At 48.2% G+C, this 19,242-nt stretch overlaps 1 protein-coding gene across 1 annotated transcript in view; it reads right to left on the bottom strand.

Annotated features, from left to right (window-relative positions):
• The window catches only part of PTK7 (protein tyrosine kinase 7 (inactive)), a 107,090-nt gene that overhangs the window by 14,718 nt on the left and 73,130 nt on the right, over positions 1 to 19,242 (bottom strand). The window contains exons 2-11 of the mRNA XM_035111158.3: positions 17,997 to 18,290; positions 13,059 to 13,161; positions 12,126 to 12,316; positions 10,697 to 10,847; positions 9,772 to 9,902; positions 7,331 to 7,600; positions 5,925 to 6,058; positions 2,438 to 2,573; positions 1,973 to 2,092; positions 1,566 to 1,715 (exon numbers count right to left, since the gene is read on the bottom strand). Coding sequence (XP_034967049.3) covers positions 1,566 to 1,715; positions 1,973 to 2,092; positions 2,438 to 2,573; positions 5,925 to 6,058; positions 7,331 to 7,600; positions 9,772 to 9,902; positions 10,697 to 10,847; positions 12,126 to 12,316; positions 13,059 to 13,161; positions 17,997 to 18,290 — 1,680 coding nt within the window. The remainder of the gene's footprint in view (positions 1 to 1,565; positions 1,716 to 1,972; positions 2,093 to 2,437; positions 2,574 to 5,924; positions 6,059 to 7,330; positions 7,601 to 9,771; positions 9,903 to 10,696; positions 10,848 to 12,125; positions 12,317 to 13,058; positions 13,162 to 17,996; positions 18,291 to 19,242) is intronic.

Genomic DNA, 19,242 nt, shown 5'->3' on the forward strand with positions numbered 1-19,242 from the left:
GTGTGTGTGTGTGTGCGCGCACACACACACACACACACGCTATGATTCACAATATATTGCCAGGTCAAAAATTATGAAACCGATATCACGATATGGACTTCAACGTTTGGGACGAAATATCGCCCAGCCCTACTACAGCGGCAAGTATGTTATTTGCCCAAAAATGGAAAGAAGAAGTAGTTCTGACGAAAGAAAATGGATACAAAAACTTCTGAAATACGCAGAAATGGAGAAACTTACTGGAAAAATAAGAAATCAAGGTAACTTTTTATAAAAAGTTATACAACATTTTACAAAACTTTTCATAAAGAATGGAAATGGTTTGTTGAATATTTACAAAGAAACTGTAAACAGATCCGAACATTGGCAGGACTACAGTCGTAACTTGGCTCCCGAACGCCTTGGGAGTCAAACGTTCTGGCTCCTGAAAACTAGAAGTGATTGTTCCGGTTTTTGAACTTTCTTTTGGAAGCTGGACGTCTGACGGGGCTTCTGCAGCTTCTGATTGGCTGCAGGAGCTTCCTGCAACCAATCATAAGCCACACTTTGGTTTCCGAAAAGTCGAACAGACTTCCGGAACAGATTCTGTTCAACTTCCGAGGTACGACTGTATTGTAATAACCTGCAGTTTTATAAGAGTATACATTTGAAGTAGATGAAGAAATGATTAAGTTAATATGGAATATGCAGAAAATCTTTAAAAAAATTTTTTTAAGGAACTGCAAAAAGAGGAGGTAGGAAGTCGAGTTTTGAAATATTAAAATGATTGTAAAATTATTCAAATGTATAAAATCGAAAATCATTTTTAAAAAACCTGTGACGCCACCCAATGCCTCCACATACTTCCATCCATATTTCAGATATTATGATACAGTATATCAGTACATTGCAAATCTAGCTAGTGATATATTACAATGTTGAAAACCAAATATTGCCCAGCCTTAGTCTGCCTGCCTGCCTGCCTGCCTGCCTGCCTCTCTCTCTGTCTCTCTCTCTCTCACTCTCTCTCACTCTCTCTGTCTCTCTCTCTCTCACACACACACAAACAGCCTTCAATTCAATCACAGAATTGTAGAGTTGGAAGAGACCGCAAGGGTCCTCTAGACTAATCCCCTGCAATGAAGGAATCTTTAGCCCAATGTGGGGCTCAAACCCACAACCCCGAGATCAAGAGTTTTATGCTCTACTGACTGAGCTATCAGGTGGGCAGTGTGTCTAGAGCAGGCATCCCCAAACTTCGGCCCTGACCACTGTTCCCATCATCCCTGACCATCATCCCTGACCACTGGTCCTGTTAACTAGGGATCATGGGAGTTGTAGGCCAAAACATCTGGAGGGTCGCAGTTTGGGGATGCCTGGTCTAGAGCCATGAACAGGAGCCATGAACAGCCATGAACAGGAGCACACCCATTTGGTGGTGTTGACCCAAATGTCAACATTTTACCAAGAGTGACTACTGACCACCCCACAGGCCTCCTCCTCAGACAATCAGGCTGGCAGATCTCGGACTCCTTAAGTCACCAAGCACTGCTTAAAAAGACAATCCTCTTCTACCCAATGCTTACCTGCCACTGTGAGCTGGACGTTCGCTCTGATCTCTCCCTGAGGGCCGTTGGAAGCAATGCAAGTATACTTTCCGGCGTCACTCCTCGTCACTTTACGAAAGCTCATGTTTCCAGCATTCTGACTGACCCGGCCTGGAAGGCTGCTCCCATCTGGGTAGGGGAGTAGAGAGATCATTCAGGAGCAGATCGTAAGTAGCCGACTAGGACCTACCATGTCCTGGCAAAGGATTATTAGCTTTGCGGAGATGGGAAACTATTGTCAACAAAGGACAATTAACATTTTAGAAACCCAAGGCAAAGCTCCTGCGCTTCTCTGCAACGCAAAAGGCAAACACCTAGAGACATTTTTTTGCAGTAAGGCCTGTTGAAACAAAGCCCATTGCACATTTTGAACATTTCCTCCTCACCAGTTTTAATCCACTGGATTGCAGGCTTTTCCCGGCCTGTGGCTGAGCAAGAGACGGTGACCTCTTTATCAAACTCGACACACTGCTGAGGCTGAGGGGTAGGGGTGAATTTCAGCTTCTCTGAAATTAAAATGCCCGGGTAAGGAGACATGAGCACAGTAATCAAGCACAAAACAATTAATCCTTAGGTTTCCTTACAAAACAGCTTAGCGCTTGTGGGCAGCACAGACTAAGGCAAGGCCACCCGAGGCCCTGAAAAGGCTCCGATTCCCAAAGCATCTTCAGGAGCAGGAGACGCACGCTGACCGATTGATTCACAGGGTCAAAAGGGATCCCCGGGGTCATTTAGCCCAACCCCCTGCAATGAAGGAATCCCAGCTGAATTGTGAGCGCATGCATTTGTTTCGTGTAGAACATGCATGCAGAAAATGAGAATAATCCCTCCCTCCAACAGGAGTCACATACCGAGGACGTGCACCCGAGCCTGCTCCTCAATGCTCCCGGCTGGTGTGCTGCTCACACACTTGAATACTGTCCCATCGTACACTTCCACGTTGTTAATCCTCAGCGTCCCATTCTCTGCAATTTCAAAGCGGGAATCCTGCCAGAGATGAAGAAATGGCCAACAGATGATGAGCGCAAAGGCTTTTTAAGGACGCGGGTGGTGCTGTCAGTTAAACCACTGTGCCGCTTGGGCTTGCCGACTGAAAGGTTGGCGGTTCAAATCCCCGCGACGGGGTGAGCTCCCATTGTTCGGTCCCAGCTCCTACCAACCTACCAGTTCGAAAGCACACAGTGCAAGTAGATAAATAGATACCGCTCTGGTGGGAAGGTAAACGGCGTTTACGTGTGATGCTCTGGTTTCGCCCGAAGCGGCTTAGTCATGCTGGCCACATGACCCAGAAAAACTGTCCGTGGAAGCAGACAAGCACCGGCTCCCTCGGCCTTTAAAGCGAGATGAGTGCCGCAACCCCAGAGTCGTTCGCAACTGGACTTAATTGCCAGGGGTCCCTTTACCTTTACCTTTAAGCCCCCCCAAAACAATTCCAGGGGGTGATTTTCTGCAGGCTACTTCTTCCGTTTCCACTGCCGGAGACTACAGTGGTACCTTGGGTTAAGAACTTAATTCGTTCTGGAGGTCTGTTCTCAACCTCAAACTGTTCTTAACCTGAGGTACCACTTCAGCTAATGGGGCCTCCCGCTGCCGCCACCGTGTGATTTCTGTTCTCATCCTGAAGCAAAGTTTTTAACTCAAGGTACTATTTCTGGGTTAGCGGAGTCTGAAACCTGAAGCGTCTGTAACCTGTATAGCTGGACCTGCTCATTCAAAGTAGCCTTTATTTTTACCCTTATGCCTTTTCAGAGCCCCAAATGTTCACTTTGATCGGCAGAATTGGTGCTTTTACAGGTGCCACATAATACTGCACCACATCTGTAAGAACTTGATCATTTAGTGTGGGAGCATCAATATTTGCCTATTGATATTAGGCAGGCGCCTTCACTATTCTTTACGGTGTCTGCTGAAGACATTCAATAATAAAATATTACTTATCTGAAGGCAGCCCTGTATTGGGAAGTTCTCAATGTCTCATTTTTCACTTTTTTTTTTTTACATTCTTCTGCAAGCCGCCCAGAGTGGCTGTAGCAACCCAGTCAGATGGGTAGGGTATACAAGTCATAAACTATTACAAATGATTGTTCTTATTCAGACAAGCCTACCCAGGTGTTTAGAAAGTGTGCATGAGTTTTAATTCATTTTAGTCCATTCCATTGCGGTTTTAACTTTCTGCACGTTTGAAATCACGGCTGTAAATTTTTCCGTGATAATTTTACCGTTTTATCTTTTCTGTAAGCTGTTTTTAAGGGTTCCCTCCCCCCCCTTACAATCAAGCAGTAAATAAATTTATGATATAAATAAATCATCAGCAAGTTAGGGCATCCCTGGTTTGCCTCGGAAAAGAATAGCAAAGAACCACTAAATAAAAATAAAAATCAGAAGAGTCCCCCCCCAAAAAAAATTTAAATTCTTTTTCTTAAAAGGTGTAACTAGGAAAGTGAAAAGACTATTTTGTAGGCAGCAGAACTAGCTCTGGCACCAGCCCCAATGCCCCACGGCAGAATAAAAAAACAACAACCCTCAAGTGCCCCCCTTTTCTACCTGCCAGTCAAGTCTCCACTACCGATGAGGTTCTAGTTGGCTCATGTCTGTAACAGCCAGAACAGGGCCCTGTTTCTAGAAGCATCTCACAGGGGAAAGGTGGACTGAAAAAGGAGACTGCAAATGAAATCCTCTTTAGTTCTGTGTCAGATGCTTGAGCCCGTCTCCCTTTTGCTGTATTTTTTTTAAATGAAAAGGATTTACAGTAATTGCATAATAGGATTAAGCCGGTTGGAACCTGATACACAAACGTACGCACATATAGAGAGAGACAGCCACGGGACACAGTCAGCTGTTGAACTGCAAGACCACACAACAAGGGTTTATATCAGGCACCCCCAAACTGCGGCCCTCCAGATGTTTTGGCCTACAACTCCCATGATCCCTAGCTAACAGGACCAGTGGTCAGGGATGATGGGAATTGTAATCCAAAACATCTGGAGGGCCGAAGTTTGGGGATGCCTGGTTTAAATGAGCATGTGTGAGAGAGAGAGCATAACTGCCAAGTTCCTCTCTGAAAAGTAAGTGACCGGACCGGAAGTAGCATACCGGAAGTAGCACTGTCGCCATTTTTTCAACTGGGCAGAGCATGCTCAGAAGTGACTTTTGATGCTGCTGTGCCCAGTTCCAAAATGGCCGCCGCACCAGAAGTCATGCTGCGCCAGAATAAACCGGGGGAAAACAAAAAATTCCGTGTTTTTTTCGGCTGGGGACAGCTGGAAAAACGGGGGTTTCCCGGGGAATACGTGAGACTTGGCAGCTATGGAGAGAGAGAGAAATGGCGGCTCTAACCAGAGGCCACACAGCCGTGTTTAATTGGGTTGGTTCGCTGTGCTGTAATAGGTGGGGAGGGGGCCTCTCTTGAAAGCACCAATGCGCCGCTTCTTGAAATACTGCATTCGGGATGTGTGCATGTACACTCACGTACAAAAAGGCACCCCTAAGACACAGGCATAATGCCTCCGACAACCAGCTGCTAGGAATCGCAGGTGGGCAGAGTGCTGTTGTGCTCATGTCCATTTTGAGGCTTCCTGCAGGCAGCTGGCCAGACAGAAAGCTGTACTAGATTATTATTATTTATTGAATTTATATACCGCCCTGTACCCAGAGGTCTCAGATGGGGGCCACACGGATGGGCCCACTCGCCCGATTCAGCAGGTTCATCTTGTGCAGCACAGCTGAGAATCCTCTACTCCTGTCCCCGAAACAGTAAAAAAAGAACTGGGTAGGGGCAGCGTGAGGGAGAGGATGCACTGCTTAAACTTGTAGGGATGTGGGTGGCACTGTGGTCTAACCACTGAGCCTCTTGGGCTTGCCAGTCAGAAGGTCGGCGGTTCGAATCCCCGTGACCAGGTGAGCTCCCGTTGCTCTGTTCCAGCTCTTGCCAACCTAGCAGTTCGAAAGCACACCAGTGCAAGTAGATAAATAGGTACCGCTCAGGCGGGAAGGTACAACGGCGTTTCTGTGCGTTCTGGCTTCCGTCATGGTGTTTCGCACCAGAAGCGGTTTAGTCCTGCTGGCCCCATGACCCGGAAAGCTGTCTGCGGACAAACGCCAGCTCCCTCGGCCTGAAAAGCTAAATGAGCACTGCAACCCCATAGTCGCCTTTGACTGGTCTTAACTGTCCAGGGGTCCTTTACCTTTTACAAGGGACACAGGGGAACTTACTTCCAAGTACATGCACAGGGGTCCTTTACCTTTACCTTTTACTGCTTAAACTATAAGCAAAGAGCAATAAAGGAGACGCAGCCGCAGAATTGGGGAGCCAGTTCCACAAAGCCCCTCAGCGCTCACCTCTGAAATGGGGATGCCATTGCGAAACCAGCTGACCGTGGGCTTCAGAGACGCTTTGCTGAGACAGTGGAGGTATCCTGGCTTGCCCTCTTCCAGCTGGCTGTCCTTGGGCTTTTCCACCCATTTTGGCATAGCTGGAGGCAGGAGAGAAAAGCGGACACTCGTCATAGCTGACTCCAGAGCAGGAAAAACAGTAAGAACATCCCATGCCATCTTAAGCAGAAGAGGCCTGCTGAATAACTCGCCCAAGAGTCGCAGCAGCATCTGTTTCTTCATCGGCAATAGAGGCAGTAATTCAATGAACATGGCAAGGAAGCCATCGTTGACCTGCTGAAAGGATCTAAGGAAGAGATAGGGAACCTTTTCCAACTAGAGGGCCACCTCATGGGCAACCTTCTGGGGGCCACACACCAGTGGTGGGAGGGGGCCTGAGGTCAAAGTGGGTGAGGTGACAGATATTACTCGTACCCGGGTACACCAAAAGCCTGAGGTTTCCACACACACCAGCAGCACATACACCTCTCCATCCTCCATACATCGTGGTCCCTTCCAACTCTATGATTCTGTGAATTCATAGAACTCTATGATTCTATCATTATCACAGTTCAAGGGCAGTTTCCAGCCAGGAAAAAGGACTTTGGGGGGGGAGCAGAGCAGAGCCATTGAGGGAAATAGCCTGGAGCTCGGCCTGGGAAGAGTGCTGAGGGCCGTATAGAGAGAACTGGAGGGCCATATTCAGTCCCCAGACCATACCTGCCAAGTCTCCTGCTGAAAAATGCGGGAACAGCAGCAGCGTGGCACCGGAAGTTGCGTAGAAGCAACTTCTGGGGCCGCTCTGACCATGTGTGGGCACCAGAAATAGGGCAGAGCGACACCGGAAGTTGCTTCTACGCATGTCTGGCGGCCATCTTGGTGGTGGCCGCATGGCAGCGGCCGCCACCAAGATGGCCGCCGGACATGCGTAGAAGCAACTTCCGGTGCCGCTCTGCCCAATTTCCGGTGCCCACACATGGTCAGATCAGCACCCAAAATGGAGGCTCCCTGGCAGGTAGGAAATCTGGGGGATTTCCGGGATCTTTCTCCATTCGGGAGAACAGCAGGAAACGGATTAAAATCCGAAGGTTTCCCGCGAAAAACGGGATACTTGGCAGCTAAGCCCCAGACCCGAGGTTCCCCACCGCTGATCTTGTGAAAACCACAGTTCGGTCCTGAACTCCAGCGCAGGGCCAATCCAGTCCCAAGAACCAAGGAGCAGCTGGTTTTCTCCACCAAACTCTCAACCCAGAACCAGAACTGGATTCTCCCTTTCCTTTCCACTCAGTCCCATACCACCCATGACTCTCTCCCTTTGAAACCACACGGTTCTCCTTCCGCGCTCTCAGTATCTGCAAAAGGAGTCTGCTTACTAGCTACTGTGATGGTCAAGTTCTGCTTCTTCTCTCCAGCCTTGTTCACCGCATGACAGGTGTACACTCCAGAGTCCTTTTCTACAACGCTAGTGAAGACGAGGTCCTCGGCTTCTTGGCGTACCCTGCCAGTCGCAGGGAGCGGGGCGCCATTCCTCTCCCACCAGATACGGGGTTCAGGGACCCCCCGAGGCGCTAGGCAGGACACCCGCTGCTCTTTGTTGGCGATGAACGTCTTTGGGCCAAACAGGTAGGTGAAATCTTCAATTTCTGAGGAGAAATGCAGGTGTTGAACTTAGAAGGCAGCGGTGGGTGTAAGATTGTGGAGAGCCTGGGGGTGGACCATGCCACAAATATGTAGTAGTAGTAGTAGTAGTAGTAGTAGTAGTAGTAGTAGTAGTGATGTTTTATTGCTTTCAAAAAAATGAAAAAGATATGAAAACAGAATTCCAACTTACCCCCCTCCCCCCTCCACGATGGATCAATCTAGTTAAGTTTGCCCAAGTCCAATCTGTGATTTTGGAGGTTGCCATTCTTCAGGGTTATCAGCAAAGTATTTTATAAAAGGATGCTGTATTTCAACAAAATCATCTACATCATTTGTGTAATTCAGTTCATGTAATCTCTTTGTTAATTTTTCTTTTACGGCAATTGACCATATTCTTAATCGCTATTACAGTCGTACCTTTGAAGTCAAACAGCCTCGTTCTCGAACGTTTTGGCTCCCGAACGTCGCAAACCCGGAAGCAACTGTTCCAGTTTTCAAATGTCCAACGGGCTTCCACAGCTTCCGATTGGCTGCAGGAGCTTCCTGCAGCCAATCAGAAGCCATGCTTTGGTTTTCAAACGTTTTGGAAGTCGAACGGACTTCTGGAACGGATTCTGTTCGAATTCCAAGGTACGACTGTAGTCGTATTTTTCAGGAAGGTACTTGGGGGGAAAAAGCGAACCCGTAAAGAGAAGTGTATAAACGATTGTATGGAAGGCCTAAAATGCTTCGATGCATGTAATAAAAGAGCAGATTCAATTGAACCTCGTCCCACTGAAAGATAAGTGAATGGAGGTGGGGGGGAATCAGTGTTATATTGCCACATGTGGACCATTCAGGTCTTGCGGAAAGGGGTGCAAAAGGCTAGTTCAGTCAGCTCTGCCCTACTCAGAATTATGTCAAGGACAAGACCCTTCAGACCAAAGCCTTGGGAGCTAGGGGAATATCCAACAATCCCTAAAAACAGTGTGGTTCCCGGTATCAACCATATTGGGCCCTACTATCAGCACCAAAAAAAAACTAAGATCCAATCATCTCCTGGCAAATAGAAGGGGAAGAAATGGAAGCAGTGAGAGATTTTGCATTCTTGGGCTCCATGATCACTGCAGATGGTGACAGCAGTCATAAAATTAAAAGACGCCTGCTTCTTGGGAGAAAAGCAATGACAAACCTAGACAGCATCTTAAAAAGCAGAGACATCACCTTGCCGACAGAGGTCCGTATGGTTAAAGCTATGGTTTTCCCAGTAGTGATGTATGGAAGTGAGAGCTGGACCATAAAGAAGGCTGATCGCCGAAGAATTGATGCTTTTGAATTATGGTGCTGGAGGAGACTCTTGAGAGTCCCATGGACTGCAAGAAGATCAAACCTATCAATTCTGAAGGAAATCAGCCCCGAGTGCTCACTGGAAGGACAGATCCTGAAGCTGAGGCGCCAATACTTTGGCCACCTCATGAGAAGAGAAGACTCCCTGGAAAAGACCCTGATGTTGGGAAAGCTTGAGGGCACAAGGAGAAGGGGACGACAGAGGGCGAGATGGTTGGACAGTGTTCTCGAAGCCACCAACATGAGTCTGACCAAACTGTGGGAGGCAGTGGAAGACAGGAGTGCCTGGCGTGCTATGGTCCATGGGGTCACGAAGAGTCGGACACGACTGAACAACTAAACAACAACAATCAGCAGGGGAGGCCCCACTGGTGCAGCCACCACAAGGTTGTTGGCTGGTTAGTGCAGACCCACAATACGGTCTTCTTGGCGAGGCAGTTCTCCAAAGGGGGAATTACCTCATTGTTCCCCCCGACACCATTTTATTAAAATTGCAATAGAAAGAAAGAAAGAAAGAAAGAAAGAAAGAAAGAAAGAAAGAAAGAAAGAAAGAAAGAAAGAAAGAAAGAATTATTAAATCTCAGGAGGCATTTGACAAATGAAAGACTCTGTCTCCCTGCCAACACTGAACTTAATAGCAATGGAATTCCAATGGGACTGTTTTCAAATGTTTTGAATTATTTCAAGAGGCTTTTAAACTGTTTTAAATGTGCTTTTATTTTATTTGTAAATGCATTTTGTTTTAACACCGTGTTGTTGTTTTTTGCTACGCAGCCCTCTTTCGGGCAAACAGAAATGTAACAATGAATTCAATAAGCAAGAAATCTTTTGGAGGTGCTCATCATACCTGCCAGCTGCAGCGTTGCCTCCAAAACAACGGCCTTCCCCCTCTGCCCACGACCAACACATTTATAGACTCCTGCACTGCGCGGTTTCACCTGAGGTATCAGCAAAGAGCCGTTGGAGAACAGCACCGTCCTTTGGGGACAGGGAGAGAAGAAGACTGGCGTCAATGACCTTTCAGCAGAAGAGGTGCTTACAGGCAAAGGCAGGCTTGCCTCTGTGCAACCCCCCCCCCAAAGCAGCACAGAATGAATACAGGATCATGAATGTTTCATCATAAAAAAGCATATAAGACATAATAATTATTGTGAATGGGAAGGATCAGTGTACCTTTAGACCTAGCCATAGCTGACCATCTTTTCAGGTGGGCTTTCTATTAACATAAGTTGCAGTTGTGTCTTGAATACAGTCATACCTTGGTTTAAGTACACTTCGGTTTGAGTACTTTCAGTTTAAGTACTCCACAGACCTGTTTGGAACGGATTAATCAACTTTCTATTACTTTCAATGGGAAAGTTTGCTTCAGGTTAAGTACGGACTTCCGGTACCAATTACACCCATGCTTCGGGTTAAGTACGCTTCAGGTTGAGTACTCCGCAGACCCGTCTGGAACGGATTAATCCACTTTCCATTACTTTCAATGGGAAAGTTCGCTTCAGGTTAAATACGCTTCAGGTAAGTACAGACTTCCGGAACCAATTGTGTACTTAAACCGAGGTACCACTGTAAAAGGATACCCATGAAAAATACAGCAGCCCTGTATGCTTAGGCCTAATTAAGGTATGAAGGGATTGATACCACAGAGTAAGCCGTCTTGCCAGGCTTTAGCTACTTCCACTTCCCTTACGTCGGGAGGAAATGGGAAATATATATATTTCACATGAGCAGCACCCACCAGAATGTTTCCTGCCCTTAAAGGGGCGGCTTACCTGGACTTATTGGAAACAGGAGTGTCGTCTTCGAATAGCCATTCCTGGGTGGGAGGTGGCACAGCCTGGAACTTGCAGTGGAACATGGCCTCCTCATTCCGATTGACAATCTGGTTCTCAGGAACAATCACGGGGCGGGGAAAGCTTTCATCTGGCGTGAGGAAAAGGGGAACATGAGAAAGAGATGGTTTATCGCATAAGAAGAGCCCATGTATATCTGGTCCACAATGGCCCATCAGATGCCTACCGGAAGCCCAGGAAATAAGCACAGCACTTCTTGAGCCCCAGCAACTAGTACCCAAAGGCATCCTGCCTCTGACCCCGAAATAATATATAGCCTCATGACCAGCAGCCACTGACAGCCTTGTGCTTCACTGTTACACCTTGTGGCAGTGAACCGCCCGGCGTCAGGGGTGGGGTGCCAGGAGCAGTAACAACTCACACGGTGTCAGTGAACTCTCTATTCAAAGGCACAAGCAGCTCAGGAGGCCAGGCCTAGTGAGCACAGCAACTCTTCCCGGCAGATCCTGCCCCAACGCAGCAGTTGCGAGGACTGAAGGCCTTCCCACAGTTCCCCAAGTCTCTTCTTTCCCCGGGTCCTTGCCAATCAATCTGAGACTCTGTTGCTGTGCCTGTCTTTGCTCCACCCTCTTCATACCTCTTCTGGTCCCAGAAGACCAACAGGGAGAGGAGCTGCTCGCGGCAGGAGGGGGAGACCCCCCTGGTTTCTTCAGCAGCCTCTCTGATCTCCTCCTCCTGGTCTTCTCCCTCTGACCACTCGTCGTCATTCCACCGCCAATCCCCTGTCTCTGTGTCTCTAAGCCTTCTTCCCAGCTGGTGCCTCCCACCCCTCCTTTGCTAGTCCATGACACTGTGTGCAGTCTGAAGAAGCACTTATTTGTGTCCCTCCTGAATTATCCAAGGTTCCTTCCTCTGGGTCAATATAGTGGTTCCTCTGGTTACGAACTTTATTCGTTCTGGAGGTCCGTTCTTAACCTGAAACCGTTCTCAACCTGAGGTACCACTTTAGCTAATGGGGCCTCCTGCTGCTGCCGCTGCCGCCACACAATTTCTGTTCTCATCCTGCGGCAAAGTTCTTAACCTGAGGTACTACTTCCGGGTTAGCAGAGTCTGTAACCCGAGGTACCCCTGTAGTTTCCTTTCTTAAAATAAAAGGCAAAGAGGCACAAGAGAATGAGGACGGGAGCTTTTATATCTGCAGGCACACCTCTGGCTAGAACGCAACATCCAAGCAGGACCACCACCGCGATGCAAGATTCTTCTATAGAGCTGTCTGCAGAGGCCCCTGTGGTTATCTCCTGGATGCAGTCCCTGGGCAATTACATCCCTGGGATTACCCTGTGTCCAACAAAAGGTAATGCAGCCATCACTCAAGACCTTTCCCACAATGAGAAACACACCAACTTGCCTATGATGTTGAGAGTGAAGTTGTTGCTGCTGCACACCGAGGCCATGGCGTTCCGAGCACAGCAGAAATAGACCCCGTTGTCATCCGGGCTGGCGCTCTTGAGGGTCAACGTCCGTTCCTTGTTGCTGACGGAATAGTTGGTTCGGTCGTCTTCAATCTGGGTCCCATCCCGGAACCACTGGCTCGTCGGGCTAGGAAGACACAGGCAGTCTGATTACAGCCAACAGGGCAATCTTCAAAGGGCAGCTCCAAATGGCTCACCCTTCTCCCCAGTTCCCACCATCACCACAAATGGGTCAGACTCTGCAAAACGATGTTATGCCAAAAGGGTACTCGTGGAGATCTAGGACTGTTCTACATGCCAACTCTGAATCATTTTCAAATTCCCACAGCATATCCAGGCATCAGCAAGAGGTCTGAAAATCTACCTTCTCTCTGAAGTTCAGAGTTGTTCTATTAAACTCTTCTTAATGCTTAAAAGTTTCTTAAAGAACGAACCAGACTGAAATACCCCTGGCTATATGGGAGGGTAATATCTGGGATACGGCAATGTCTGAGCACCTCAGACATTGCAGGAGGGCACTTAACGCCATAACGAATAGAGATACCTTCCAATAAACACGGGCCCCTTTCTTTAACTATGTTAATGACCCAAATCAGGACCAACCGTTCAATATTCTCAATGGAGAGGCTATGTTTAAGTAATATATTTGAATGTTGAATGTGTAAGTGCATGTCTAGAGACCATGGATAAAACAAACAACATTGCATGTACTGCTGGATAAGTGTTTGAGGTCTAAACCAACTAAAAAATTGTTTAAAGAAAGGTTTATTGGAGGAAGGAGTTTCCAAGGGTGTCTTTTCTGGGGTGGGAATGCAGGAGAGATATCCGGCAGAAACCGTTTAAGATCGTTCATAACGGCGACTCCTTACCGAGGGTGCCCATCGATATGGCATCGCAACGTTACTGGAGCAGAACTCTGTATATCTTCCACTCTGGCCGGGTTCTTCAGGACAACTCCCCCTGTTTCGATCCCTAATGAAAAGAGGGTGGGGAGAGAAAACAAAACAAAGGTCACTTTCAGGCCTCTGTGCTTTGGAAACGGAAGCATCCGTATACCTGACACCAGGTGTCAAAGGGCCACCAAAGGAATGCAAGACGGCTTCCACCTTTGCATTACGGCACTTGCTCTGCACTGGGGAAAACCCCCACTGAGCTGCATATTGGCAATGCAAACCATTTATCAGTCCTGCCTATATATAAGGACCCAGGTGGCGCTGTGGGCTAAACCACTGAGCCTAGGGCTTGCTGATCAGAAGGTCGGCAGTTCGAATCCCTGTGACGGGGTGGGCTCCCGTTGCTTGGTTCCAGCTCCTGCCAACCTAGCAGTTCAAAAGCACATCAAAATGCAAGTAGATAAATAGGAACCGCTACAGCGGGAAGCTAAACGGCGTTTCCATGTGCTGCTCTGGTTCGCCAGAAGCGGCTTTGTCATGCTGGCCACATGACCTGGAAGCTATACGCCAGCTCCCTTGGCCAATAATGCGAGATGAGCGCGCAACCCCAGAGCCGGTCACGACTGGACCTAATGGTCAGGGGTCCCTTTACCTTTACCTTATGTATATTATTATTCCAATTGCATCAGGTACTTTTATATTAACACATAAACTTTAGGAAGCCTTAGAGCATGGGTAGGCAAACTAAGGCCCAATCGCCTTCTAAATCTGGCCCGCAGACAGTCTGGGAATCAGCGTGTTTTTACATAAGTAGAATGTGTCCTTTTCTTTAAAATGCATCTCTGAGTTATTTGTGGGGCTTAGGAATTTGTTCATTTCCCCCGCTCCCAAATTTAGTCCGCTCTCCCCCCCCCACAAGGTCTGAGGGACAGTGGACTGGCCCCCTTCTGAAAAAGTTTGCTGCCTTAGAGTGGTAGCCTCAGGTGAAAAAGCTAGTAAGATACAGCCTCTGTTCAATTTGTGCTTGGAAATAGCTATACAAAAAGAAGCGAGCTCTCATGTCGCAGTCAGCTCTGCACCTGCTTGAGCCCTGGGGTACTGAGAACAGGAGGCCAGGTAATAACTAGCAGGAGAAATGTTGTGCCACCTATTGTCTGAGACTCAACAAAAACAGCAGGTGGAAAATTTCGGTTTCCATATGGAAGGCTTCCATTCTATGTGGTTGGCAAATTCCCCCAGTCAAAGAATTAGGTATACAGTGGTACCTCGCAAGACGAATGCCTTGCGCAACGAAAAACTCGCAAGACGAAAGTGTTTTGCAATCTTTTTGTTGACTTGCAAGACAAAGTTTTCTATGGCCGTGCTTTGCAAGACGATTTTTTTTTTTTGCATTTTTTCTTTTGTCTTCTTCTTTGCTTTGCTTACACAAGACGAAATTTTCGCAATACAAAACGACTTGAGGAACAAATTAATTTCGCTTTGTGAGGCACCACTGTATATGGGTCTAAAGGAGATGTTTGGGCCCTGCATCCCTCCAGGTGTTTCTGGACTACAATTCCCATGAGTTGTGGCTACTGGCCTTGCTGGCTGGGGCTGGTGGAAGTCGGAGTCCCAACCAACACCTGGAGAGACACTGGTTCCCTACCTCTAGTCAAAAGTGATTGATATTTCAAGGAGCAGCCCTGCCACGGTGGATGATGGAGCAAAGTCTAGGTTCTCTTGTCAAATGCCTGTATTTACAAATACTCCAGTCATATGTAGTACTTGTTGTTTTGGCGCATCACAAAAGTTTTGGGACGTTTCCGAAGCAGCCCCTGAAATTTGCCATGCGCATTTTCCACCTTTCTATCAGTGAAGACACCCAGGTTGCCAGGATGACACCTGAAGTCTCCACCACATGGAGATGCATGCCTGGGGATCCTTGGATCTTGACTGTTTTCACCCACTGGCAACGCATCCTGTAGAATTCTATCCGTTGTATTATATCTGCACAGTCAGAATGAATTTCAGGAACCAAAAAACCGTATTGAAAACTACGACTTTCGAGCCGTCTGGATCAACAAATGGCAACTGGGTATTCTAATTTGTTGACTGTAACCCTGGTCTAAGGAGCCATTTGTCGCCTGGCTTATATATCTTGAGTTTCTAACACTGTTCCAAAGTTAGAGCTGCCATAGGTCCGGATTTTCATGGAAATTAACAGGATTTCCAAAGCGCAGCTGACATTGGGGGGAGGGGGGGTTCCGAAAGGTGGCGCTTTGTCCTGGTTCAACAACTAGCTCAACAACTTTCAGGGTGTCCTGGTTTGTTTGTTTTTAAAACTTTTTGAAATATGGCAACCCTATCCAGAGAGGACTTTCTACAATTACATTGCAGCAGGTGAGAGCTATTGTATATGTTATCTGATCACACTGAAGAGCACAGCTGGGCCACTAATGAGGATGTCACATTCCTGCGGCTCTGCAGCAGAATTCATGGCAGGAGGGAGAAAGGGAGAGAGAGAGGCAAACATCAAAATGTGCCAGCCAGAGGATTTACACCTGAGATGCTAAACCCAAACTGGCAGGCTAAACCAGACATTCTCTCCATTGCTTACATCTGGCTCCTTGCAAATCCCCCCCCCCCCCGTCTCCTTTTGCGTTGGCCTCACTCTGAACCAAGAATGACATTTGTAGTAGGCTTCCGTACAGCCTGGCTCCATGAGCTGGCTCCGCCTAGGTGATGGCCAGTGGGACTAAGCTACTGTAAGAGAGCCGTAAAGCTCTGCCATTTCAGTAACTGCTTTCTGGAACAATCCCTCGCCACAGGGAAAAACATGCAGCTGCAGCTCACGGGAAGGTTATGCGTTTAATCTTCATCCCACCTTTTTGCAGTGGAGCTGAAGTATGCACAGGGTTGCGAGGCAGCCTCTGATCCAAGTACTGATCAGAGACAGAACCGCTTGGCTCCGGGCTTCAGACCAAGATAGTAACTGCACACTTTCCTTGCAGTTTTTTGCCTACTGGGAGGAGAAAACAGTGGTTTCTCCAAAGCCCCTTTTCCTTGTTGCCTGCTGAGCACATTCTTGTGCCGGCGTGATTGAGAGAATAGATATGTGCGTGCATGGAAAGAGTGTCTGAGCACACCCAGTGCGCCTGCGATCTGGGTGAAAGGAACAGCAGGTGCATGTTTAAAGGTACACATTTGTATGAGTCGCAAAACTCGCTATTTTAAAGTCCTGGCTTTTTGAGCAATGGTTCACACAAAAGTGGACTTTCCTGATCACCTAACAACGATGTGGAACCCAGGGTTAAAAAATATAAAAAAGCGCCTTATAACATTATATCAAACTAGTGGTTTTCAGCCCGTTCAATAACGGGCGCTAGAATCCTGGGGTTCGGAGAAGCGCTTGCGCAGCGCTTCTCCGAACCCTGGGACCTGTCCTTGCTGTCGGCGGCAGGGGGACAGGAACGGAGGAGGAGAAAGCGCTGCTTTTTCCTTCTCCGTTCCTCTCCCGCAGCCGCCGACAGGAAGCAGATATCCCAGGGTTCGGAGAAGCGCTTGCGCAGCGCTTCTCCGAACCCTGGGACCCGTCCTTGCTGTCGGCGGCAGGGGGACAGGAACGGAGGAGGAGAAAGCGCTGCTTTCTCCTTCTCCGTTCCTCTCCCGCAGCCGCCGACAGGAAGCAGACATCCCAGGGTTCGGAGAAGCGCTTGCGCAGCGCTTCTCCGAACCCTGGGACCCGTCCTTGCTGTCGGCGGCAGGGGGACAGGAACGGAGGAGGAGAAAGCGCTGCTTTCTCCTTCTCCGTTCCTCTCCCGCAGCCGCCGACAGGAAGCAGACATCCCAGGGTTCGGAGAAGCGCTTGCGCAGCGCTTCTCCGAACCCTGGGACCCGTCCTTGCTGTCGGCGGCAGGGGGACAGGAACGGAGGAGGAGAAAGCGGCGCTTTCTCCTCCTTCCTTCCTCTCCCCCAGCCGCCGACAGGAAGGACGCGCGCACTCTTCCCCCCCCCCCGCCTCCTCCAACCGCCGCTCCGGCGGGAGCGGCGGTTGGAGGAGGCAGAGTGGGGGGAGAGTGCGCGCGCGCAGTCTCTGCTGTCCAATCCCTGTATCCCTGGGGCACATGCGCAGTGACCCAGGGACACACGGGACATCTGGACGCAGGGACAACATGGACATTATTATATAGGATTGTTGCGCAGGCTCTCTCTAGAAAGTAACCGGAGGTGTTTTTCTAGGTTGTTTAGCCACCAACTCTTATTCTCTATTATACTATTTGCTTTTCTACTCTTCAGCCCAAAGGTTCCTAGTGTGGCAGAGAACAATACAGTCGTACCTTGGTTCTCGAACACAATCTGTACCGGAAATCTGTTCGACTTCCGAAAATGTTCGAAAACCAAGGCGCAGCATCCGATTGGCTGCAGGAGCTTCTTGCACTCAATCAGAAGCTGCAGAAGCCACGTCGGACATTCGGCTTCCAAAAAACGTTCACAAACTGGAACACTCACTTCTGGGTTTGTGGCATTCGGGAGCCAAAATGTTTGATTAGCAAGGCATTTGGCTTCCAAGATACGACTGTATATTGAAATATACAAATCCATACCAACCCCACTCCATAAAACCAACTTCTTGTGTGTATATAGTTTAGACTAGATATAAAGTTGGTGTGTATGAAAAACCTTTTTGGGGGGTGGGATGGGGGAGGCGGGTTTGGTTCCCACTGTTGATTTTTTTAAAAAGTATACAAGTAGTTTGGAGGCTACAATTTTAGTTTGTTGCCATAATTATTTTTTCACACTTTGGGGAAGGCTCCTCTCTGAAAGGTAGCATATACATATTTCAAATACCATCCATTGTTTGTGCCAGTCTGGATTCAATAATGCTGGTGCCGAAACCAACCAACCAAGCCCAGTTTGTAAACAAGGTGTGCTTACACTTTATGTTAAAAGATGCATTTGTGGTCCGAGCTTCTTCTCCCGTCACTACGTTCCTGGCCACACACTGAAAGTTCCCGCCATCTTGCTGCCGGTCGACAGATGTGAACTGAAGGCTGCTGCCTTCCTTGAAGCGGCGCTCCGTGTCCTGGACGGGGACCCCATTCTGCAGCCACTCAAACTCTGTGTCTCTTGGTTCCTCCACTTCGCAGCGCAAAATGGCGCTGCGGCCATGGAAAGCATCCTGGGAGTACGGCTCCTTCGTGAAGGATATCTTAGCTTGAGTCCCAACAGCTGGAGGAAAAAAGCAAAGGAGAAAGAAGATAAGACCTCAAACCGTGGAACTTTTTTCTTCGGGGGGGGGGGGGATAGAGGAAAACAATATGCATCCTTAAATTATAGTAAGACTAACATATTGGGCTGCATTGGAAGAATCCCAGCAGCCACTGAAAATATCAACTAAATTTCTAATTCTTGGGATTGTGGAGATTGTTAAAAATTCCATTGACACTTATAATTCTTCTTCAGCAAAGGTTCTCCCCTCCTGCCCTGAGGTAGCAATAATAAGAATAAGAATAAGAATAATTTATTATTTATACCCCGCCCATCTGGCTGGGTTTCCCCAGCCACTCTGGGCGGCTTCCAACAGAAAAATAAAACACTGTACTGTAATCTATTAAACATTAAAAGCCTCCCTCAACAGGGCTGCCTTCAGATGTCTTCTAAGAGTCTGGTAGTTGTTTTCCTCTTTGGCATCTGTTGGGAGGGCGTTCCACAGGGCAGGTGCCACCACCGAGAAGGCCCTCTGCCTAGTTCCCTGCAACTTGGCTTCTCGCAACGAGGGAACCGCCAGAAGGCCCTCAGTGCTGGACGGCTGTGTCCGGGCAGAATAATGGAGGTGGAGACGCTCCTTCAGGTATACCGGACTGAGGCCATTTAGAAGATGTATCTGGGGCAAGAGTGTCCTGTTGCCACAGGCAGTAGACCAGAACCCCCCAAAAGTCTGATGCCCACCCAGTTTGAGTTGTGAAGCTCTTTCGAAAATGGCAGGCTCTAGTCTACTGCTATGGCCTGGCTGTGTGAAACTGAGCTGCACGAGTCTTTTCCTCCCGATGACACAAAAGCAAACTTCTAGTGGCTTTCCACTAGTAAGTTACCCAAAAAAAGTTTTCAGACCTGCAAAATATGGTTAGAGAGCATGCTTTTAGCCCTGAAATAATGCTGCTTCCCACATGATTAGGTAGTA

The sequence above is a fragment of the Zootoca vivipara genome, chromosome 3 (assembly GCF_965207765.1).
Source record: "Zootoca vivipara chromosome 3, rZooViv2.hap1.1, whole genome shotgun sequence".
Lineage (NCBI taxonomy): Eukaryota > Metazoa > Chordata > Lepidosauria > Squamata > Lacertidae > Zootoca > Zootoca vivipara.